Here is a 22883-nt window from a genome sequence, read left to right on the forward strand (position 1 = left end):
TGGCAGAGTACTTCTTCACTCATCTCCCTCCCTTTCAAAATACTAACAAAACACACAAAAAGAAACAACCCTATAAAAGTAAACAGAAAGCAAAGCAAGGAGACTGAAACATATTGATGGATACAGCAATGAAGGAAATAGTAGCCCAGAATAAACACAAAAGGACATACAGGAGAGGTGGGAACATTTCTTATCAGCCAGAATAGCTGAGCAAAGCAAAAAGAAACAAACAAAACCCCCAAAAAACCCAGGAGTCATGCTCTACAGATACGAACTACCTACCTGAGAGGAGGAAGGGCTGCTAATATGAGGGGCAGCATTCCAGAGTACTGCATGTGCAAGCATTGGGGGAGTGGGCGGGGAAAGCAACCTAAAGACTACTTCTGCTCCCCTGAAACTGAAGAATGCCTGCTGAAGGGGCCCCACCCTCAGTACACAACAGGCTCCCCCAGTCAGCCTTCCCATTCAGGGAAGACACTTCTCAGGCAAACAGACCAACATACATATGAACAAGGATGAAAACCTTGTTGCAGCTACCCAGAACTATCAAATCAGACGCTCATTCTTAAATATAAAAGTACCATCAAGATGCATAATGAAAACCAAAAGCATGAAGGAGATGTCAATGACACCTCAATTTTTTCTAAAAGCATAAAGGAGAAGATTAATATAGGAAGCGGGGGAAGAAAACCTGACCCAGAGAAAATTAAAAATTCAGAAGCAAGAAAGGAACTTTAAAAACAAACTATTATTACATCTATAAAAGAAGAACAGAGAAAACAAACCAGAGAACACAAGCGAGCACTCAGAAATTAAAATAATCAAGGACAAAACAAACAGAAAGAAGTGAATAGACAGAAACCTCTGCGCAGGCGTGTGTGCGTGTGTGAGAGTAAGGACACAGGAAGTAGTACATGGATGGGGACAAAAGAGCACTGAAGACACATGCCCACTCTATACTTCTGCCCTATGCCCAACGAACTGTGTCACTGAGATCTTCTTACTGACTTAGACCTACTGCCTCAAGATACTGATACCTGCTTTCTCTTGTAAACATGAAGCGGGGCCCTGAGCAGGTCATCCTCTATTAAAGGTCGTTTGAATGAGTCAATTTTACTAAAACAGACTTTTTAGACAATTATAAATATCTCTCCAGCGATGTAACTTTAGAAATTACAGGGCTTCCCTGGTGGCGCAGTGGATGGGAATCTGCCTGCCAATGCAGGGGACACGGGTTCTATCCCTGGTCCGGGAAGATCCCACATGCCATGGAGCAACTAAGCCTGTGAGCCACAACTACTGAGCCTGCACTGTGGAGCCCGTGAGCCACAACTACTGAAGCCCACGTGCCTGGAGCCTGTGCTCTGCAACAAGAGAAGCCGCCGCAATGAGAAGCCCGCACACCGCAATGAAGAGTGGCCCCCGCTCGCCGCAGCTGGAGAAAGCCCATGCGCAGCAACAAAGACCCAATGCAGCCAAAATAAACAAATTTTTAAAAATAAATAAATTAATTAAAAAAAAGAAATTACATAGTTCCTTTTATGGTACAAGACAGACCACTGTCAAAACAATGTGAAGAAACAATTCTTTGCAAGTTAATTTTTACTATTTTCCTAAAGTTAATTAATTGTACTTTAAAACACTGAACTTACCCATCCAATGGCTTCAAACATCTTCAAATCAAGTGGATCGCCAGAAAGCACTCCTTCAATTTTTGTAAGTGAATGACAAGTAGCCATACAAGCGACAAACTGAGACTTTACCAACATCTCATTGCAAACCTTTTCTTCTGGCAAAAGAAAACTATAATAGAAAATTCACTGAATTAGATTCATAAATCCCAAGACTGAAGACAATAGTCTAACAGGACTTTTCAGGTTTTATTATTTTAAAAAGTAGAAATAAAATGTTTGCATTTATGCATGTATTAATTTTCACTATAGATTTTGACATTCAAAAACATTTTCTTCCATGAAAATTATTATACATGACTAAAATACACTATTACCTTAGATTCTGAATAACTAGACCAGACATTAACAGTATAGAAAATGCTACATACTAAACAATAATTAAAACTCCTGCCTATGGACACATGGCAAATTAGAACACATAAAAACTCTCTTGTAAAAACATAAAATGAATGTGTAACGCCATTACCTTTCAAATGCAAAACTGGGCTCATAAGAAAGAAAAGGAAAATTTCAAGTGCCAGGAACAGTGAAAGGAAAACCAGAGGGGTGTGACCTTAAACAGATGCTGTGACTGTCTGGGGGAAAAGGAAGAGGGAGGAGAGCCATCTCAGTACCCTTAAGGCCTTGGGTTTTAATAACCACACGGGGAACAGGAGACAAAGTTGTGGCCACATACAAAGTGGGGAGTTGGAACGGAGAATATCCCTCTCACCTAAGACAGCCAGTGCTCTGGAAGAGCTACACCCTTGGAAAAAGAGTATACTAGAAAAAATTTACCCACAGACAAAGGCATAACTAAGAATAAGCTTACCTCTTTTCCCCCACCCAAAATTCAAGAAAACAGTTAATATCTATATAACATATTTACTATGCATTAGGCACTGTTCCAAGAACTTTAAATTTATTTGACTCCTCTCATCCTTATACCACAGGAAGGTGTTTTATTATCCCCATTTTACAGATGAGAAAACCGAAGCAGAGTGCTTAAGTGACTTGCCAAGTCACAGCATATAAGTGGCAAAGCAAGGATTCAAACACAAGAGGTCTGGTGTCAGTACGTAAACTCTAAACCATTACGCTACTCAGGATGGCATTTGGGCTTGAATGTATGTTACTGCCTGGCCTAGAAATCCCCAAGTTATGAAAGTAACATTACAGCTTGTCTGGCACCACTGACACTACTTTTGGCCAAAGTCTAAACTCTCTAGAGAGGAGCTCCCACAACACAGCCACAAAGGAGACTCACAGAAAAATCCTGCTAAGGATGAGTCCATAATTTAAAAATGAACCAGGAAACAATTCTCACGACTCAACAGACAAAACAAAGACCGAATTAGAATCCCATAAACTTGAGATAATAGAATGGCAATCTGAAAGAATGCAAAGAAGGCATTTTAAAATTACAGACTTAGAAAAAGAACAAGACACCATGGCGGGGAAAAGGGGAGAGGCAGATTTGGAAAGAACCAAATGAAATTTCTTGTCCAGGGTATGGTTAGGATTCCCAGATGGAGAGAAAACAAAGAATGGGGGAAAAGCCATAATGGAACAGAAAAAGGCTGCAAATTTTCCAGAATTTAGGAAAAGCATGAATCTTTGGAATCTAGAAGCAAAATGAGTACCGCACAAAGAAAAAGATCATGGTAAAACTGCAGAAATCAAGCATAAAGAAGTATTTTTTTAAATAAGTAGAAAAAAAATTACTAAAGAAGACTAAGACTTCTCAGTAGCAATAACAGAAGAAGTTAGGAGAAATGGAATAACACCTCCAAGGTGCTGAGGGAACACAGCTGTCAACCTAGGAATCTATACAGTTACACCATCATTCACGAGAGAGAACGAAACAAAGAACTACTAATGAATGTGGTTACAGAAGATGGCAATTTAATCCAGAGGAATGGGATACATGAAGCAACGGTTAGCAAAGGTATCCGTAAACCTAGGTAAATCCTTGCATGCAGACTGTATAAAACCAAAATCATAATCATAAAATGTTATGCAACAAATACATATAAAAAGGGAGATGAAAGTAAAAGTAGTGTACAGTGCATGGGTTTTGGGGGTTTAGAAACTAATAAAGACACCCATGGACTTTAGACTCTAAATATGAATATTAATAACTTAAGGACAAGTAGTAAAAGATTAGGATGTATAAATTCTGAGAAAATGAGAGAAATATGAGAAAATGTGTTTGGGAATTGGGGTGAGGGATGGTAGAAATAATTTCAAATATATCTGAAATCACAATAAATGTGAACACGATGGCAATAAATGTGAACGTAAAGACTGAAAAGTAAAGAGATAGAAAAAAAGATATAGGAGGCAAACATCAGGCAAGAGCAAGCTGGTGTAAAACTATACAAATATTAGATGAAACAGAATTTAAGGCATGATGCATCACTAGGGATAAGTAAGGTCACAATGTGACACGCTATTTACCAAGAAGATGTGACAGCTCTGACATGACATGAACCAAACAATAGTCTCTCAGACTGTATAAACCAAAATCCCACAGACTTTTGAGAGAGAAAAAATAAAAAGTGGCATAGACACAGCTATAGTAGTAAAACTTTTAAGCATCAAAGACAGCAAAAACAAAGTAAAAAGATGAAACAGAGACTGGTGAAATATTTTTAATGTATAGTACTGAAAAAGATGATCACCCAGAAAATACAAAGGACTTCTACCAAGTGAATAAGATAAAGACAAACAACACCATTAAAAAAATTATGATATAAACTGACAATACAGAGAATGCTAAATGACCCGCCTTCCAAAAATGTGAAAATACGCTTAAACTCCAAAGAAACTCTGAACAAAGCCACAATGAAATACCATTTCATATCTATCCATTTGGGAAAATTAGAAGTCTGACAATGGCAAGTTTAGCAAGGATATGGAGCAGCAGGGTCTCTTACCCACTGAGGGAGAGAGTGTAGGTTAGCACCATCACTTAGAGAGCAAGTAGACAGTACCTACTAGAGCTGTGGCCATGCATGTGCGGTATGACCCAGCAGTGAAACTTTTAAGAAGCTGGTTTACTGAAACTCAACCACATGCTCACAGAAGTTGTATGCCTAAGAATTTTAATTGCGACACTGTGAAAGTGGAAGGAAAAAGGGATAAAAAGTTAAACTGTACCTTAGCTGAAGAACAAATATTATGGTTTAATCACATAACAGCATACTAAACAACAGTTAAGATTAATAAATTGGATCTATATATATCAACATGGATGAATCTTGAAAACAATGTTATGAGGCAAAAAAGCAGCAAAACACATACAGTACATAACAGTTGTGTATATTTATTTATAAACAGATCTTGTTTATGGGTAGATATATATGAAGTAAAAATATAAAAACATGCAAAGATAACAATACAACTTCAAAATGGTGGTAGGGATAGAAAAAGGGATAGGTTAAGACTTTAGCAATATCTGTAATGTTTTAAATCTTTTAGGAGATCTGAAGCAAATATGGCAAAATGTCAACTGTATAATCTTAGTGGTGGGTACATAGCTATAATATTACTTTCTATATGTTTGAATGTTTCATATATTAAAATATTTATTAAAATTAACTAAAATAAATGATCAAGTCTAGCTAATAATTACCTTGTATTTTCCACTCGTTGAATCCCCCAAAGATCTAAACCATCTTCAGTAAGAGTTCCAGTCTTAAAAAAAAAAAAAAAAGCACACATTTACAAAATCATGAAAAGCTATGCTGCAACTACATAATGGAGTACAATACAGCTATAAGATGGGGAGGGGGATAAGTAAGATCTCTGTGCATGTACTAACAGAGTAACTTGCAGGACAAAAAGTGAGGAAAAGTGTGCAGAACACTCCCTATGGTGCGGTTCCTCTTTGTGGGTGGGGCGGGGTAGGGGGAGATATGTGTGGAATAGTATACTTATGTACTTATAGTATTAAATGGTGGAACAATGCACCAATCGACCTATCAATCAATGAAGGATGCCAACACAAGATGGGGAGATTAGGGCATAGGGAGCCAAAAAAGGGAAGAGGAACAAGTTAAATGACATCAAGAGGTGCAATTAGGCAAATTCAGGATATAAATAACCTGGTTTCCTCAATAAGATGACTGGGAAAGAGAGGCAAGAAAAGCAATGGTCACAGATTAATTATAACTAATGAAATCCTTATTTGGATTCTGGCTGAAAACACAAATTGTAAAAATTTGAGATATTTTTGAGAAAGGCAGAGCAACCTGCATATGAATTGGATATTAGGTAATACTAAGGAACTGTTAATTTTGTTAAGTGTAGTAAGCAGTGATAATGGTACTGTGGTAAGTTCTGTTAAAACATTATCTTCTAGAGCTATATACCGAAGTATATGGATGAAATAACATATCTGATGCTGCCACCTTCAAAATGAGGGGATAGTGAAATAAGACTGACAAAATGTTGGTAACTGTTTAAGTTGGATAATGGGCAAACGAGGATTTATTATACTTGCATCTTTTTCTCCACTTTTGTGTCTGCTTAAAAATTTTAAAAACATTTCCAAAAAAGATTAAGCAAAATTTTAAGTAAAATTTTCTGAACAGATTCATATAAAACACAGTCATGGGATATGACTTTTTTTTCCTCTTAATAAAATACATCTCATATTTTTTTCTTTAATAATGAAGATGCACAAAAATCAAATTCTTATCATGTTAGTCACCCAGAAGAGACAGATGGAAAGTTTTCTGACCAAGGTTTAATTCTCTAAACTTTTAGGAAAACTAATTTCAGGTGAGGAAAGAAGAACCCTTTGTAAGAGGCAAGGTATATTTCACACAGGTACAAAATTTGTCATTTTCACATAAAATCATATAATCAGTGTCTTTCATAATTTTGTAACACATTCAATGAAATCATAGAGCAAACACTAAATGTATATACTTTACAGCAATAACATTCCAGTAACTATATCTGTATAGAGCCTATTCTGTTAAAAAGGTGGAAGAGCAGATAAATTTTACTACTACTACTATAAGGCATAATTCTGGATATGAATGGTAGATCTGGGCAAATAAGCAATATCCAAAGTATTAAAAATTGAAAAAATAATGAGAAGAAATAATACAAAAATGATGCATGTGCCAAATAAGTTAAAAGAGAAAAATGAGAAGAACATTTCTTTTAAAACGTGTGCAAATTAGATGATAAAGAATACAGAAACCATTAATCTAAATACTTTAGACTTAAAAAGCTACAAAGTGACCTTTGACAATGATTATTGACATTGAACCAACCTTGTCAAAGCAAACAAGATTCAGTTGTCCACAGATGTTTATCCTTTGGGGACTGATACAGAAAATGCCCACTTTTTTCAGTCTTCTTTGGGCATACACAATGCCAGCAGTCATTGCGGCAGGAAGTGCAGGCGGCACAGTAATTGTAATGATATCAAGAGACTCGATAATTATATCCCCAACTTCTACCTACAGTTAACATAAAAATAAATGTCAGACCCCCAATATTAAATATTTATTAACCCAATGGGGGTATTTCTTTAGTGAAAAGTCTATAAACCATTTTTAATCTTATATATAATAAGTGTGTATGTATATTCATGTATTAACTATCTATAATTTTTTTCCCTTTAGACATTCTGCAAAATGGAAAGCTCAATGAATTGTCAGTGGACTGTGGGAATGAGCTATTTTTAAAGCTAATTCTTACTTTAATAGCCCCATATACTTCATACACTACATACTTCAAAGTCAACAAATATTATCAGATATTGACTCTTACTACTATGCTAGTCTCTATAGGGGATAGAAAAAAGAAATTTGACAACGTCCCTTAGAAATACCTTCAATTCAGTAATCACAAATAATTTTAATGCTGTATATACCAGAGGTTAAAAAAAGAAAAAATAAAGCTTTTGGTGAGTATGGGATCACTCCTCCCTCTTTTAAAGTAACCAGAGAGCAAATAAAAGATCATCTAAACCAGAGCTGATCAAAACTTTCTGCTTTTATGGTGATGTTCTAGATCTGTACCTTCTAACATAATAGCTACAAGTCTCATATGGCTTTTTTTTTAAGTTAAATTCATTTAAATTAAATTAAAATTTTAATTTTTCAGTCTCACTAGCTACATTTCAAATCTTCAAGAGCCACATGTGAATCAAACTAAGAATCAAACTCTATTAAGGGTCCCATGTACATACCTCATTTAAAATGCTATTGATAATAGTGTAGATAAACCCAATGCCAGCCACCGCCACAAGACACAGTAGAAATAAGTAGGCATCTCTGTAGAGTTTAAAATCAGTTGGTTTGGGATACAATATGGAGCGGACAAGCTGTCCTTTGGAAGTACTAAATCCTTTCAAAAAAATTAAAGAATAAAATGATTATATAGTATTTTTATAAGAAAATGAGAATTATCTCTCAAAACAGAATCTCTTATTAAGCATTCGATAGGCTTCAAATGTGCTAAACCATGCAAGACAAGATTAAATATTTTCTACCTGTTCTAACTACTATGGCTTTGACAAGCTCTCCGGTGTAGAAACGAGTTTGAATAACAGTTGTCCCACAAAACAAAGTGTGTCGTCTATGTGTTTCTGGACTATATAATTCATCTCCCATTCCTTTTACGTCCACTGAAGGATTTGGCAAATTAGTCTTTGTCACTGGAACACTCTCTCCTTTAAAAAAAAAATCCGTAAGTTAAAGCATAGAAATCAGTATCAAACACACAAATCTTGAGTTGTTAAATATCCTAAATGTTATCATACTGTTGACAACAGTTATTAACAGTTCTCACATGTGAATAACATAGCTTAATCAATTAGCTTTTGGTCTATCAATTTCCTTACCCAGAAATATCAAATTTTGTCTTCCACAATAATTCCTGAAAGTGATCTGTGACTCAAAGGTAATCAGTTGGAAATAACTGTGCCAAGTTTCAAATAAGAAGACAAGGTTGCTACCGTTGCCTCAGCACCTGTTCTGGTATCCCTGAGAACTAACCTAGGAAGTACTCTGCAACCCCAAGCACACACAACATGTGAAGATCCACTCCTAATCCCACCCACTCCCAGACCACAAGCGCGCGCGCGCGCACACACACACACCACACACACACGCACCACACACACACGAGTAAGAAGAGAACAAGCATCCGAGCAAGGCAGAGGAGTATGATAATTCTCTAACAGTAAAAAAGAGCCAAAAAAAAAGAGCCAAATTCTTTTAACATTAAAATGTAGTGCTCTGTAGCATTCACACTTCTTATGTCAAAGGTGACAGGTGTGTGGGGATATTTATGTGTATGAGTGTGTTTTAAGACTCTTAACAGTTCAAAAATGTATTATATAGGAATCACTTTCTTGCCAGGTTGACTATGACAATTAAAAAATAGTCATGATAAAAAGATATATACACATAGCTGATTCACTTTGTTATGCAGCAACTAACACAACAATGTAAAGCAATTATACTCCAATAAAGATGTTAAAAAAATGTTCAAAGAAAAAAAATTTTTTAATTAAATTAAATTAAATTTAAAAAAATAAAGATATAAAGCTCTACCTCCAGATTGTGAGTTTCCAAAGGGAAGCTATTTTAAAGTCTATTTCTCCCCAATTTAATAAAAATATCAACTCTTCTAGTCCCACTTTTTGCATATCAAAGTGAGAAGTAAATATGCTGTGGGCAAAGGATTTCTTTCCTCTTCCCTTACGATAAAGCATTTCCTCATGTCAAAAGAATGGACAGAAGAAGGACGAGATATCGTGAACAACAGCATTGTGCTTTAGTGTCACAGCTGAGTATAATGCAGAATTTGGTTCCCTCAAAATAAAAAAAAAAATCTTTTCACAAATATCTATCACATTCATGACATTCATAAGTAAAGGACACAAACAGCACAGTTAATTGTGACATAGCTTAATCAACAACTACTTAATCCTAGTATCATTATAAACAACTCATCTGGGTTTTACTCATTTAATTTAGTTTACCTGTTAACATGCTTTCATTTACAATACAAGTACCATTAATAAGTACTGCATCACAAGGCATGACTGTCCCATTTAATGGAATGACCATGACATCTCCTGGCACAAGATCTGTAGAAAAGATCTCTTCGATTTCTGAATTGAAAGAAAGAAAAGTCTGAAAAGAATATTCTTTAACTTGGAATAAGAATACAGCAAACAAAAGATCTATCCAAAGGCCACCTGATCTCAAAAATACATTAAAAATATAATGGAGTTAAATAGAAAAATCCCAATAGATGAAGAGTTTTGACAAATAAGATTATTATTCCTTAAGCTAACAAAGCATGGTGTCTAAATGTGTCAGCTAGTTTGTCCCTGGATAGGATGCCAACTGCACAGAGTTGATGCCAAGTCCCCTCTAAGCTAACAGGTAGGTGGGCTTCAACACTCATTACAACGGTGGATGCTCAATCTTAGCTATCAGCCCTATGAGTAAACAGATGATGAATCCACACAGGAGACCCCCTGCAACAGGTAAATAAACTCAGATTTCTGTAATCCCTTGGAAACAGATAAAAGCATTGAAATTTTAGCACTTTCTTTTTTAACAGCATTCTTTTTCTTGTTGCTACTATTTATAATCCATAATGTCTCATTGTTTTCTCAATATTCCTAAAATAGTCCCAAAATATCTTAGATATTATTTTAAATCAATTTATAAAATAAATTAAACTTTGTCATACCTAGTTCGTTATTTCCTTAGAAATTTATGTATTATATTCAAGTTAGTTAAACATTTCTTTAATGATCTTCCCAAGTAAAAGGTGGCCTTATATTTGGGCATTCTCTCTCTCTTCCCCTACCCCTAGATTTTATTAAACTATGCTTAGAAGAGACTTACACTGGTTTCTAAGCAAAGATGGGTGAGGAGAAAACTACTGTTTGTGATGTCAGTCTGCAGGACAAATACTCTTCCCTTTCTAAAAAAAGGTAGAAGTAGTTTACTAAGCTATGAGGAAACAACTTTTAAAGAATTCTGATGCTATTTTGCATGTAGTAAGTATAATAATCTTCATTTCTTAATAAGATCCCTTATTTTAAAAACGTGACTCAATGCCTTAATGCCACGTGAAATTCTAACCCTCTTAGGTGCACTGAGAAACTAAATATCAATGATCTGTTGGACTATACAAAGGGGATAAGGAAGCTAAACACTGAGCAGTGCATCTGTCCTAGCATCCCCAGGACCTTCAGCAGCAGCAGAGTGGGGAGAAGAGGAGCACCAATAAGCTACACATCTAAGACTGCAGCTAGGGAGGCAGAAACTATCAGCTAGTACTCTAGCAAGTGACCAGGAAGCGCAAGGAAGAAAGCAACCTGCCAGGCCAACTTGGGTTTACACCTGGATGTAGTATACTGAGCCAAGAGAATGCAGACTGATTTGGTTTTCCTGATCAATCAAAGCGGCTACTGTCTCCAAGGCCCATGATGCTGTGCTGCCTCCCCTTTATCTCCTTTACCTCTTCAATATCTCACCAAACTAACGTGTCCAAAACATTATCCTTCCCTACAATCCTGCTTCTCCTCCAGTGTTCCCTATTTAATTAAATGACACCAATATCCATGCCCCCAGCCTGACACCACTGTATCACCTTGCATCCAATGAATCATCAAATCTTCAATGCCCACATTTAAGTATCTTTCAAACCCATCTCACCACTCTCCATCTCCACAACCCTCACCCTGATTCATTTCATGCCTTTAATATTAATCCCCTCTAAATAAGTTCGAACATGGCAGCCAGAATGATTTTTTCAAATAGGCAAATATGATCATATCACTCTCCTACTTAAAACTCTTCAATGGCTTTCCACTGCCTTTTGGGAGAGTCCAAATCCCTTAACAAGCCTTAAAAGGCTGTCCACTATCTAGTTGCTGCCACTGAATTGCTTTCAGTTATTACAATGACAAAACTCTCTCTAATACCCAGGCCTCTGGGCACTTAGAACCCTCCTCTATCCCTCTCTCACCCCCACCTTACCACTTTCTCACCTACTTTTTATCTGTCTAATTCAATCACTTAAGAATACCTTTTCAAAGAAGGCATCCCTGACACCTACAGTAAATGAGCTCTAATATCTAACCTTGACTTCTCCCTATCATAGCATTTATCACACGTTACTGTTTCTGTTTATCATGTCTTTCCAACTAGACTGAAGTTCAATGATGGCAAGGACTATGTCCATCCACTGTATCCCAAGAGTCTAGTATAGTATGTGTCACATTATAGAAAAATACAATTTCACATAAATGAATGAATTTGATACAGAAACATGAGTACAAATCCAAACACACATTTTTATTTCTTATGGAAATAAGTCTATATGTATAATATATTGGGCTTGCTTCACACATTAGGGTTTAGTGGAAATCTTTTTAAATTTACTTTTCCAAGAGTAAACTGAAGTACTTACTTACCTTCATTTACTCTGCAAACTGAAACTCTCACAGTACTGTGAGCTGCCACCATGTCATGCAACATAATATATTGCTGAATCAGGGAAAAAAAATTTAACTTGTTAATATAAACTAACTCTTCAAGCTATTAGAAAGCAAGGGTAATATAAAATAAGGTAAGCTAAAATAATAAATTCATATCACTCTGCCTTTGAAAAGGTCAAGACCAAAAGATTCAAAGATCATTCAATATTTTAGCTCAAAACATTAGACAAAATAAGAAGCACTTTAATGAGACAGCCCTGAAAACAGCAGAATCAGCCCTCCAGTATTCCAGTCTTAGATAAGCAACTATAGATCCTACAGCCTCAAAGCAGTCAAGCGATACATTGACTCTTAAAAAGCAGCTGCCTTCCCCCACCTCAAAAAAGAGGGAAAGGGAGTACATATTCACATAACTAAAGAATAACTGTATGGAGTACTTACGTTATACCAAGCATCATTCTACACACCTTACGTGTTATTACAAAATACAAACACATTTGTGAAACCCATAATAAATTGGACTTACCTTTCTAATGGCATATAGGGAGCTTATAATTGATACTACAGACATAATCACAATGGCTATAGCATAGTAATAGTATTCATCTGTGCTCCACAGTATAACACTGAACAGCTGGAAAATGTAAAATGGGTTGAGAACCTAAAAAACAAGATTTTTAAGTCAAATTGAATGAGATATTTATAAGCATACAGATTTAAGAAATAACCAACAGGATACTTACAGGATAAGCTCTGTAGTATCCTACGGTAACAAGTAACTACCCAAAGACAGGGCAAGATATTACTTTTTTTTTTTTTTTTTTTTTACCATCAAACTACTAGAGTTTGACTAAATAAGCTTAATTTATTTGCATCCATTTAGGTTCATACCAAACCCAAATACAGATTCAGCTAGAAACAGCTAACACGTGTGAATTTAGCTGTTCTTCATTCTGCTTTAGCAATAAAATACATTTACTTTCAATAATTACTGTGCTGCTAAAGGATACAAAAACTTTTAACCAACTGGAACAAACGTTTACTTATTATGAACTCGAAGCACTAATTTACTTATAAGTCAAAGGTTCACTGGAGTCCAAAGAGAAGACAAACATGAAATAAGTTACAGTTTTGCTTTCTCTAAGGAAATAATTAAGTATTAAAATCTGAATTAAAAAAAAGATAAGGAGTCCTGGCAATGGACTTTGTTTACCCAAATTTTATAGTATTTTACCAATTTCATTAATAACCCCCAATGTTTTAAAATTGATGCTTCTGTACTTTTTAAAGCACTTTCACATATATAGTCCCATTTTACTTCAATATCAAACGAGATGGGCTTCCCTGGTGGCCCAGTGGCTAAGAATCCGCCTGCCAATGCAGGGGGACACGGGTTTGAGCCCTGGTCCGGGAAGACCCTATATGCCGCGGAGCAACTAAGCCCGTGCGCCACAACTACTCAGCCTGCACTCTAGAGCCCATGAGCCACAACTACTGAAGCCCATGTGTCTAGAGCCCGTGCTCCGCAACAAAAGAATCCATTGCAATGAGAAACCCACACACCGCAATGAAGAGCAGCCCCCGCTCACTGCAACTAAAGAAAGCCCGCGCAGCAACGAAGACCCAAAGCAGCCATAAATAAATAAATCAAATAAATAAATAAATAAAAGTTCCCTTAAAAAAAAATCAAATGAGATCATTAAAGGATTTCCTACAATTTTACCAATAAAGGAACAGCAGGGAGAAAGGTCTTCTAATGACCAAAGCTAGTTACTGATGAAGTCACATTATAAACCAGTGTTTCTAATTCCTAATCATTATTACACTTTGCTATGCTCTAAAGCAGCATTATATGGCCACTCTCAGGAACTGACGGAAAACAAGCTGTACCTTCTACTAAAAGTATTCACTCAATACAGCTAATTCTATACTTTAGCCCCAAACCAGAAAGACTGGAGAACCCACTCTCCTCGGCAAAACCACTTACTCCTTCCTTTACATGCCTGCAATCCCTCATTCCCCACCGCTTCTAAGGCTCTTACAACTGAAGGGTCACCACAGTAACTACTGACATGTATTACTCCTGGGCTAAAGTGCAAGCTCCTCATTGTTACTCATCATGTCATGTTTTTAATTCCAAACTTCTGGCACAATGCCTAGTTCCTAAGAGTGTACCACCTGAAGAAAACATGATTAATCGCTTTTAAAATTAGAAGGAGGGACTTCCCTGGTCGTCCAGTGGTTAAGATTCCACGCTTCCACTGCAGAGGGCACAGGTTCGATCCCTGGTCAGGGAACTAAGATCCCACATGCCACACAGCGCGGCCAAAAAAATTAGCGGGAAAAAAGAAAAGACAGGTGTATACCTCTGTAAAATAGGGCAAGGTTTAGATGTGCAACTTCCTGAGAGTAAAAAAACAAAAAACAACAGACTTCGAAAAGAAAAAAATTAGACAAAATAAAAAAGTAATCATGCTCCCAAATTACTGATCTATCAGAGGAATATCTTTCTGCCCTTCCAAGTAAAAAAATAAGCAAAGAGAAGTTAGGAAACAAAACACCAAGGATATCATTACTTAAATCCTGGCTCTTTTCAAATGGCAAACCTATTGATCACAAATGTTGAGACAAGTACAATTGTCTTACCTCCTTAATTAGAAGCTTAAAAACTGAAGGCACTTTCACAGCAATTTCATTTACTCCATAAAGCAATTTTCTAAAACAGGAAAATACAATAATAATATTACATTATATTATATCATAATAACAATTTAGGGAAGGCATTGCGTTAGATAAGGCTCAAACCACCGACTGCTCCTTAAATCCAGAACTTAAACGTTCATGTTTCTAAACAGCTGTCTTCTACAATTTAAACTCTCTATCTACAGTATTTAAATCAATGTAGTCCATACTGGATAACTATACTGTTATCACTTTATCTTTTTGTGTGACAAGTACCTTTCCCACTAGTCTATAATAACCATATCAACAAAAGACTTTCTTTTCCACCCATGAACAAAATACATCTCAACAATTTTGAATTGCAATTAATTTTTGCAAGAGACTACGTAAGTAAATTTGAGGGGTCCTGTACTATTTTTCTAATAAGAATACTGTACTAAAAATGTTTATTTCAGAACATTATACATTTGGCTTTTTTTAATGCTTAAGTTGCTTAAAACCTTCCACTTAAATTCCTTATAATAGTACTTCCTATATGATACATTAATTCTTGCCTTTTATGAAGTAGAAGCCTGAATGAATGAATTTATATTCCAACCCTTTGAAAGAACATGCTATAGGAGTACAAGAAAATTTCTAGTGTAGTTGAAAAAGGCATTTATCTCTACGATATGTAATACACTGGTATACTTTTATACTTTAGCAAAGAATAACACTATAAGAAGGATTATGTCTCCCAATTTACAAATTTTCATTGTGGTAAATTTGAGCTCATGCTTACAATTCCCAACATTTCAGTAAATCTAAGATTTGAATTGTAAGACATTCCATGATTTTATGTACTATCAAGAAAGACAAAAATGCTGTCAAGTAAAGGATGACACTCCACCCACTGTATGACACACCCTCCTTATAGAGATGTTAAAATGCAGGGAAGTGTGCACCTTAGAACTGATGAAATACAGTATATTATCAGGGATATTCACTTCAAAATCAGCTTCAACATTTTTATAATTCTTAAGCTGAGAGACAATGTTACCCAAATAAAATATCAATAAGTTGTCATCTACTATAATACTTAAATACCTGTTAATATTACAACTATATGGTAAAAGGGTAGACTATATATACTACTTTATTTAGGAATTTTGATAATAGGTCTAACTTTAGTTGGATAAAAATTACCTGTAGGCATGCATCCCCTTTGTCAGTCCTGCACTATGCTTTTCATAAATTGACGTACAAGAAACACCTTCATCCAGTCCCCTAAATAAATCCAAAGTTTTTACTTTAAACAAAGTTTAAAATATCCATATTTCTCAATGCCTCATTTTTCTATATTCCTGGTTTTAAAGTGTGACTTCCTTACAAACAGAAACCCCTAACAAAAACTGAGATATGGATGACAATTTTTAAATCTCCAATTCCTAAGATAAAACAATAATGAAAGGTCTAAGTCTCAAATATGGCAACTTCTAAATTATCCAACGTGTCACATAATAAGATGGCTCTCAATACTCGAGCTTATGTAACAATATTATTATCCTTTAAGTCTGTGCCAAAGTTTTAAGAGCAAATAATTAATAAAATTAAAGTATGACTAACTCAAGAATTCCAAACTAAAGATGAAAAAGTTTTTACTTTTTATCTAGTTTTCCCTCTTCAATTTTTAAGCTTCACTCTAAGAAGTCCTACTCATTTTTCTTTCTACAAAAGCATCCATCTAAATCCTTCCCTCATCTAATACATACTGAGAAGAGAAGTGCCGAATCTGTATGAGTCACAGGCAATGTCTAAAATCTGTAACTATTAAAACTGGGATTCAACTAGCATATCTACTTTCCACCACAAATGTCTTAATTATGCTTATTTTAACTGAGATGCTATTCAGAAAAACTCTAAAGAGAATATAACACATCATTTAACTCCAATCCTTTTCTACTTTTTTCAGATAGAAAAACCAAGCCCCATGATTAGCTGCTATCACTGGGATAAGTTTAAATTCTACAAGTTGGTATGGTTGGCAAAGGCTACACAGCAAATATGTTTGACTCTTTTTTCCCACTGAGATGGATTACTTCTCCAAAGGTAGCAGGGATCAGCTCCAAGTCAAAATTTTTTTAAAAAACAAAATGACAATTTATAGGCAGTGTTCTATAAAGAAATCAATGGTTCTTAACTAGGAATGGTCTTCAGAAGTAGGCATGTGGAATTGCCCTGCTCCATTCCAGAATATACCAATTCTTTAGTGTCTGAGGAAAAAAATCCAGGCATGAACATTTTAAATGTTCACAAGGTGATTCTTTTTTTACTGATAATATTAAGAATTCCTTTGCCACTCTCAAGCAACGATACTTAACAGTGTTTAATCACTTTAACAGCAATAAAAATAGAATCCTAGTTTAGTACTTATATCATTTGAAGCCTCCACAAAAAATAAATTTTAAAGGATTATTCCAATATGTCCTACCCAAGGCTTAACTTGTTTGATGATGTCCCATCTTTATCCACATATTAAAGTGAAATTTATGTTTGTCTATCACTCCATCCCTCAAGTACAAGTGGATGGAACTGTCAGGAAATTGAGAGGTGATAATTCAGATACGCTGACAGGCTAAAAGGTACACTCGAAATTCACTTTGAGGTGAACCCTCAAAAAGAAAAAGAACTGAAAGACTAAAAGGTATACTCAGGGCTTCCCTGGTGGCGCAGTGGTTGAGAGTCCACCTGCCAATGCAGGGGACACGGGTTCGTGCCCCGGTCCAGGAAGATCCCACATGCCGCGGAGTGGCTGGGCCCATGAGCCACGGCCGCGGAGCCTGCGCATCCGGAGCCTGTGCTCCGCAACGGGAAAGGCCACAACAGTGAGAGGCCCGCATACCACAAAAATATAAATAAATAAATAAATAAATAAATAAATAAATAATAAAGGTATACTCAAAATTCACTTTAGATGAATCCTCAAAAAGAAAAGGACTGGATTTTGGGAGCATACTGCTTCTAACTTTTATGTAAGTTTTGCCAAGGTACAAGCTGCAGATAGGATTTATTCTAAAATGGTTAGTAAGTATTCAAATAACACCAAGAAGTTATTAATGAACAAGTGAATGAAAGTTATGTAACAAAAACCTCTTCAATTTTATGTAACACTAAAATGAATTCTTTTCTAGCTAAAACATTATCAAGATACTCATAATCCAAACAAAAGAAAAGTACGTACTTTAAGAAAACAAAATTGTGAAGGGTATCATTCCAGAAGTATTTTACACTATGGTGGGTGAAATAACGAATCTGTAGAACATACATAAAGGTTATATCAAAAAGCATTATTATCACTTGTTAACAATTAAGTTTACTAACACAAATTTAGCATATAATGTAACAACTATTAAAATTAAAGCAATCACATGTGACATGTAATCTATTTCTTCTAGTAAATAACTAAAGTGTTATATACAATGATAAATAGGCATTTTATATGCATATAATCTCAAACAAAAAACTGCAAGTACAAAATTATAGACTATCCGTAATAGTATAAAATGTAACAATTCTGGTTCTTAAAGGAACTTTGAGACTAAGATCACAATACCTGTTGTGATTGAGGCTGTGAATATTTATTCATCTCAAGCCTATTCTCTTCAGCCAGATTTTCAGTTAAGTGAACTGCATGGCCATTTGAAACCTTATTAGCCATAGATTTGGGGCTTGAAAATGGGGGAGTTTCCAGAGAAAGCAAGCGAATTTTTGCACAAAACCACATTCTGAATTCATCCTTAGAAGAGAAAGGAATAAGGATAAAGAGTCAATTATGCATATTACATAACCATATATATTGGTTTCCATTCTTTACACGATATATTATTTACTTATCTCTAATTGAGAAAGTTCACTTTTCACTCACTAAATGTTAAACCATTTCGAATTACAAAGATGCATAAATTCAAACATGAAGTGCTTTCAACTGCTCACCATTTTATATGTCATACTTCACTGAGAGGATCTCATAAAAGATCATAATTTCTTAATTTATCCAACTATATACTGAGACTAGATATTAAAGCCTCTTATAAAATGTTTCCAATTAGGATTTTAAAACAAATCCTAGGGTGCAACAGCATTGCACAGTAGAAGAGATCTGGGATACAGTCCTGTCAAGAGACCTTGATAGACCAACCACTGATCCAATCTCTCAGTGCATCAAGAACTATAAAAAAGGGTAGATGTGATCATTTTTAAGATTCCTTTAAAGTCTAATCACTGGGATAATAGTCACTTCAAACACAGATGCTTTAGAAATACTAGGATTAGTATTCCTCATTGTATCCTAGCAGTGATGTTCTCTTCGTATTTTATTTTGAATACACACAAAGACATTATTTTACTCCTCAAATAATCAGCTACAAGTAAACACGTGGACTTACAGTAGTCCTCAGCAGCACCACTTCACAGTCTTTAACTGCAGCTCTAATACAGGTTGCCTTTACCCGCCACTCGGGCATCCAATAGAGGAGCAGGAGAAGAAAGCCGCCAGTACACACCACTCCGAGAGAAACTATGGCAAGCTTCCAGCGACACAAATTATAGCCATAAATCTCCTGCATGGACATAGTGATTACACATCAAGTGACATGAGAGGTAAATTTCAAAGTGAGAACCCTATCTTTCCCCCCACATACCACCAACAAAGACTTGAGTTTTATTAAGCTGACCTTAAACATTTTTTATAAATGGAAAATTAGAAAATTTGCATTTGGGATATATTTAAGCATTAGCTAATATAACTTCTTAAATTATCAAATGAAAAAACATATCTCTTTCCTCTAAGTTTTAACAGTTCACAAGTGAAGCAGGAACTATACTGGAACCAGAGGTGTTACATAATCCCAACTCAAAAACACAGTCAGAAAGACGACAGCACACCGATTTAGCTGTTGTTTTACTGTATTTTAGTTTAGCAGTTTTTTAAATATACTTTTCTACTTCCCTAGAAATATAAATTCTTCACACTTTATAAGTATATTATAAAAGCTAGTTACCATTTCGTCTTCTTGACCCTGGTTGATAGTCTTTCTTTCTTCTTTGTCCATATCTACAGTGGTTGGAAAGGTCTTGTGCTTCAGAACAACTGAAGATAACTGAGGGAAAGAGGAACAAATATTAGAACATTATCTTGTATCTTGGTAGACTATATCTGATACTAACTTCATACTACCAGATTTCTTGTTTTAATGCAAGTTTAACTGATATTTAAGTAGTCATTAAAGTGCTGATTCTCGTGACATTTTCAATGGTGTGCCAGCTCTTGAAACTGCCTGGCTGACTACTATCACAAAACTTGGCATAGTTCATTAATTAATTTATACTAGCACTAGCCTTGCTACAAAGCCATTTAAATTCTGAGAGAAGCTATTTCTACAGACTCTTCCTTTTTCATTCCCCAGACTCATCTACTGAGCACCTATCACATGTATGGCAATTGCTGGGTTAATCTCTAAGGCAGGTGTACCTCTATTGGAGACCACTCAACTGACTATGTCATTCTGATGCCAAGTCCACTGAGCAATCTTATTGTTCCTGACTACCCATAATGCTTGTGTAGGAAAAAATTCATTGAGCCCACTGACAAAAATCTTTTTCCTGTATTAAAAAAACAGATTAAATTCAAATATTAGACATTCAGCCACACATTAAAGAGAGTTGCAAAATGTAAAACAATGCCAGTTTTCTCGTTTTTTTTTTGCTTCTGGAAAATATATATATTTTTGGAAAATATGTTACTTAACATGTAGTATCTATAACTGTTCTATTAAATTAATATTCTTAAAGATCTATAAAAACTAATGTGGCGATAACAGGTATAACACATAAACAAAAGCTCCTTAGGGTTCACAACAGTTTTCAAGAATGTAAAAGGGTCTGAGCCCTGAGCCCAAAGAGTTTGAGAGCCACTGCTTTAGACTAGGCTGATCTCTGCAGAACACAGTGGGAATATTACCTCCCTCATTCCAGACGCCATACCTCCACTCATCTATATGGTGTATAGCACAAGTCTGACACATGGTAGGCACTCAAAAAATACTTGCTGAATGAATGACCTGATAAAGAATTTGTGCTAAGACAGCAATAGCCACATGTAATGTTTACATGATATGAATTAATAGCAAAGTAAAACCAACTGCAGGATTTCAAGTTAATCCCCCCCCCATCAGACTACTGAAATCTCCTGATTTATGTCATCAACAAAATGACCAATAAAAAATATTGATGCCTCCTGAATGGGCAAAGTTTCTCTACTTTCTGGTAGCCCTGAAGACGGGGTTAGGGCTAGGTAGAGTCAGGGCTTTCCACAGAAATAAAATGCAAGAGTTTGATTACAAACACACACATACACACACAATATATTGGACTCAGTGCCATCTTGGAAAAGAAGACTCAGAGATATCTTGTTTCTCAGAGGAAAACAAGACACATTATCATACAAAACCTTTTAGGCAATTTAGTAACAATTTCTTCTCAGTCTAGGGTACTGTTAGAGCCCTGAAAAGTATAGTACTAGAGTCATCCCACCATTGTAAGACTGTTCCATCAAACCAATACAACTTGAGGCAGCAGTTATTCTCAAGGGCTATACACCTGCTGCTACAGACTTTGGGGGAGAATTAGCAAGTCCAACCTCTTTCCCTGTGGAAAAGATCAGCTGTTGTTGCCTGAACCTGTAAGGTTTAGTCCAATCCTGCAAGGTTTCAAATGTGCACATGCCTACCTTCAAAGGGTAATAAGGCAAAGGAACTCTGCCCTGACACTGTCCCCACTAAAGAATCCAGTCTGGGGTTCTTAACCTTTAATCCGTGGTTCTTCCTTAAGCTCTGGACTGTGTCTCAGGATCATCACTCAGGATTTACCACTCATTTTTAACAACCAAAACATATAATTCTGATCCCCATTTCCCACCACCACCTAAAATATGTTTCTCGAGGGGAAGAACCTCTTCAAATTCTTAAGTGGAGAGACTTCTGCTTCCAACCAAGACTAGCCCTCCTAACTAAAACAACAAAATGAATAAAATATATAAAACTATATAGCCTTCAAGGAGCTGGACGTCAATGAAAGAAACTGATACAAAAATGGGTGAGCTCTACAATTGTCCCAGTTTACAAACTGAATAATTTACAGGATGCAAAAAAAAAAAAATGTAGGACAGGAAACCCAGGGGGAGCCCAGCAATCTTCCTGAGTTGAAGAGATGAAGCTGGGAGTCTGGGGAGGCACCAAAGTGACTGGGTTTGCAGGGCAGATTACCAGAGAAGAGGTATGTACAGAGAAGGAACACTGAAAATCTGCAAAGTGGTCCCTTCTCAAGTCTTCAGCTGAATACTGATCAGCACTTGTGTGTGAGGAAACTACCAAGACCAGGGGAAAATCCACCCAAAAGGTTTAAGGGGAAAAATGCATCAGGGCTCACACAGGGCTGGGCGGAGTACCTGTTCCCACCAATCAGTGGGAAAACCTCATTAGCTGCATGAAATCAGGCGGAGTACTCAGAGGGTTTTGCTTCAGTAGTGGGTTCAAATTAACCTGAAACTAAAAGCTACTCTGTTCCTGCCTAACAAAACTTTTAAGACTTGAAAGAATAAAATTGTTTCCAAGTAACTTAACTGCTTCACAGAACACAGTCCAAGGAGATTTACAGGAATACAAAATATCCAGTTACAATGTCTGATATCCAATTAAAACTTAACAGGCTTGGGCTTCCCTGGTGGCGCAGTGGTTGAGAGTCCGCCTGCTGATGCAGGGGACACAGGTTTGTGCCCCGGTCCGGGAAGATCCCACATGCCGCGGAGCAGTTGGGCCTGTGAGCCATGGCTGCTGAGCCTGTGCGTCCAGAGCCTGTGCTCCGCAACGGGAGAGGCCACAACAGTGAGAGGCCCACGTACCGCAATAAATAAATAAATAAATAAAAACAAAAAAACTTAACAGGCTTGCAAAGAAGCAAGAAAATATGACCCACAATGAGAAAAATCAAAGGACAGA

At 36.1% G+C, this 22883-nt stretch overlaps 1 protein-coding gene across 11 annotated transcripts in view; it reads right to left on the reverse strand.

Annotated features, from left to right (window-relative positions):
• The window catches only part of ATP13A3 (ATPase 13A3), an 80843-nt gene that overhangs the window by 37115 nt on the left and 20845 nt on the right, over positions 1 to 22883 (reverse strand). For 10 of the 11 annotated variants that reach the window (XR_009540729.1, XR_009540728.1, XM_060150319.1 and 7 more), the window contains 14 exons: positions 19890 to 19988; positions 19275 to 19448; positions 18443 to 18625; positions 18071 to 18141; positions 16036 to 16116; positions 14815 to 14884; positions 12695 to 12829; positions 12145 to 12217; positions 9688 to 9819; positions 8191 to 8370; positions 7888 to 8045; positions 6965 to 7153; positions 5311 to 5372; positions 1653 to 1803 (listed from right to left, as the gene is read on the reverse strand). Coding sequence is in view for 9 of the 11 variants with exons in the window: in XM_060150319.1 (XP_060006302.1) it covers positions 1653 to 1803; positions 5311 to 5372; positions 6965 to 7153; positions 7888 to 8045; positions 8191 to 8370; positions 9688 to 9819; positions 12145 to 12217; positions 12695 to 12829; positions 14815 to 14884; positions 16036 to 16116; positions 18071 to 18141; positions 18443 to 18625; positions 19275 to 19448; positions 19890 to 19940 (1710 nt within the window). In the remaining 2 variants the exon portion in view is untranslated. The remainder of the gene's footprint in view (positions 1 to 1652; positions 1804 to 5310; positions 5373 to 6964; positions 7154 to 7887; positions 8046 to 8190; positions 8371 to 9687; positions 9820 to 12144; positions 12218 to 12694; positions 12830 to 14814; positions 14885 to 16035; positions 16117 to 18070; positions 18142 to 18442; positions 18626 to 19274; positions 19449 to 19889; positions 19989 to 22883) is intronic. The other variant, XM_060150322.1, reaches the window with a different exon arrangement.

The sequence above is a fragment of the Lagenorhynchus albirostris genome, chromosome 5 (genome assembly GCF_949774975.1).
Source record: "Lagenorhynchus albirostris chromosome 5, mLagAlb1.1, whole genome shotgun sequence".
Taxonomy (NCBI): domain Eukaryota; kingdom Metazoa; phylum Chordata; class Mammalia; order Artiodactyla; family Delphinidae; genus Lagenorhynchus; species Lagenorhynchus albirostris.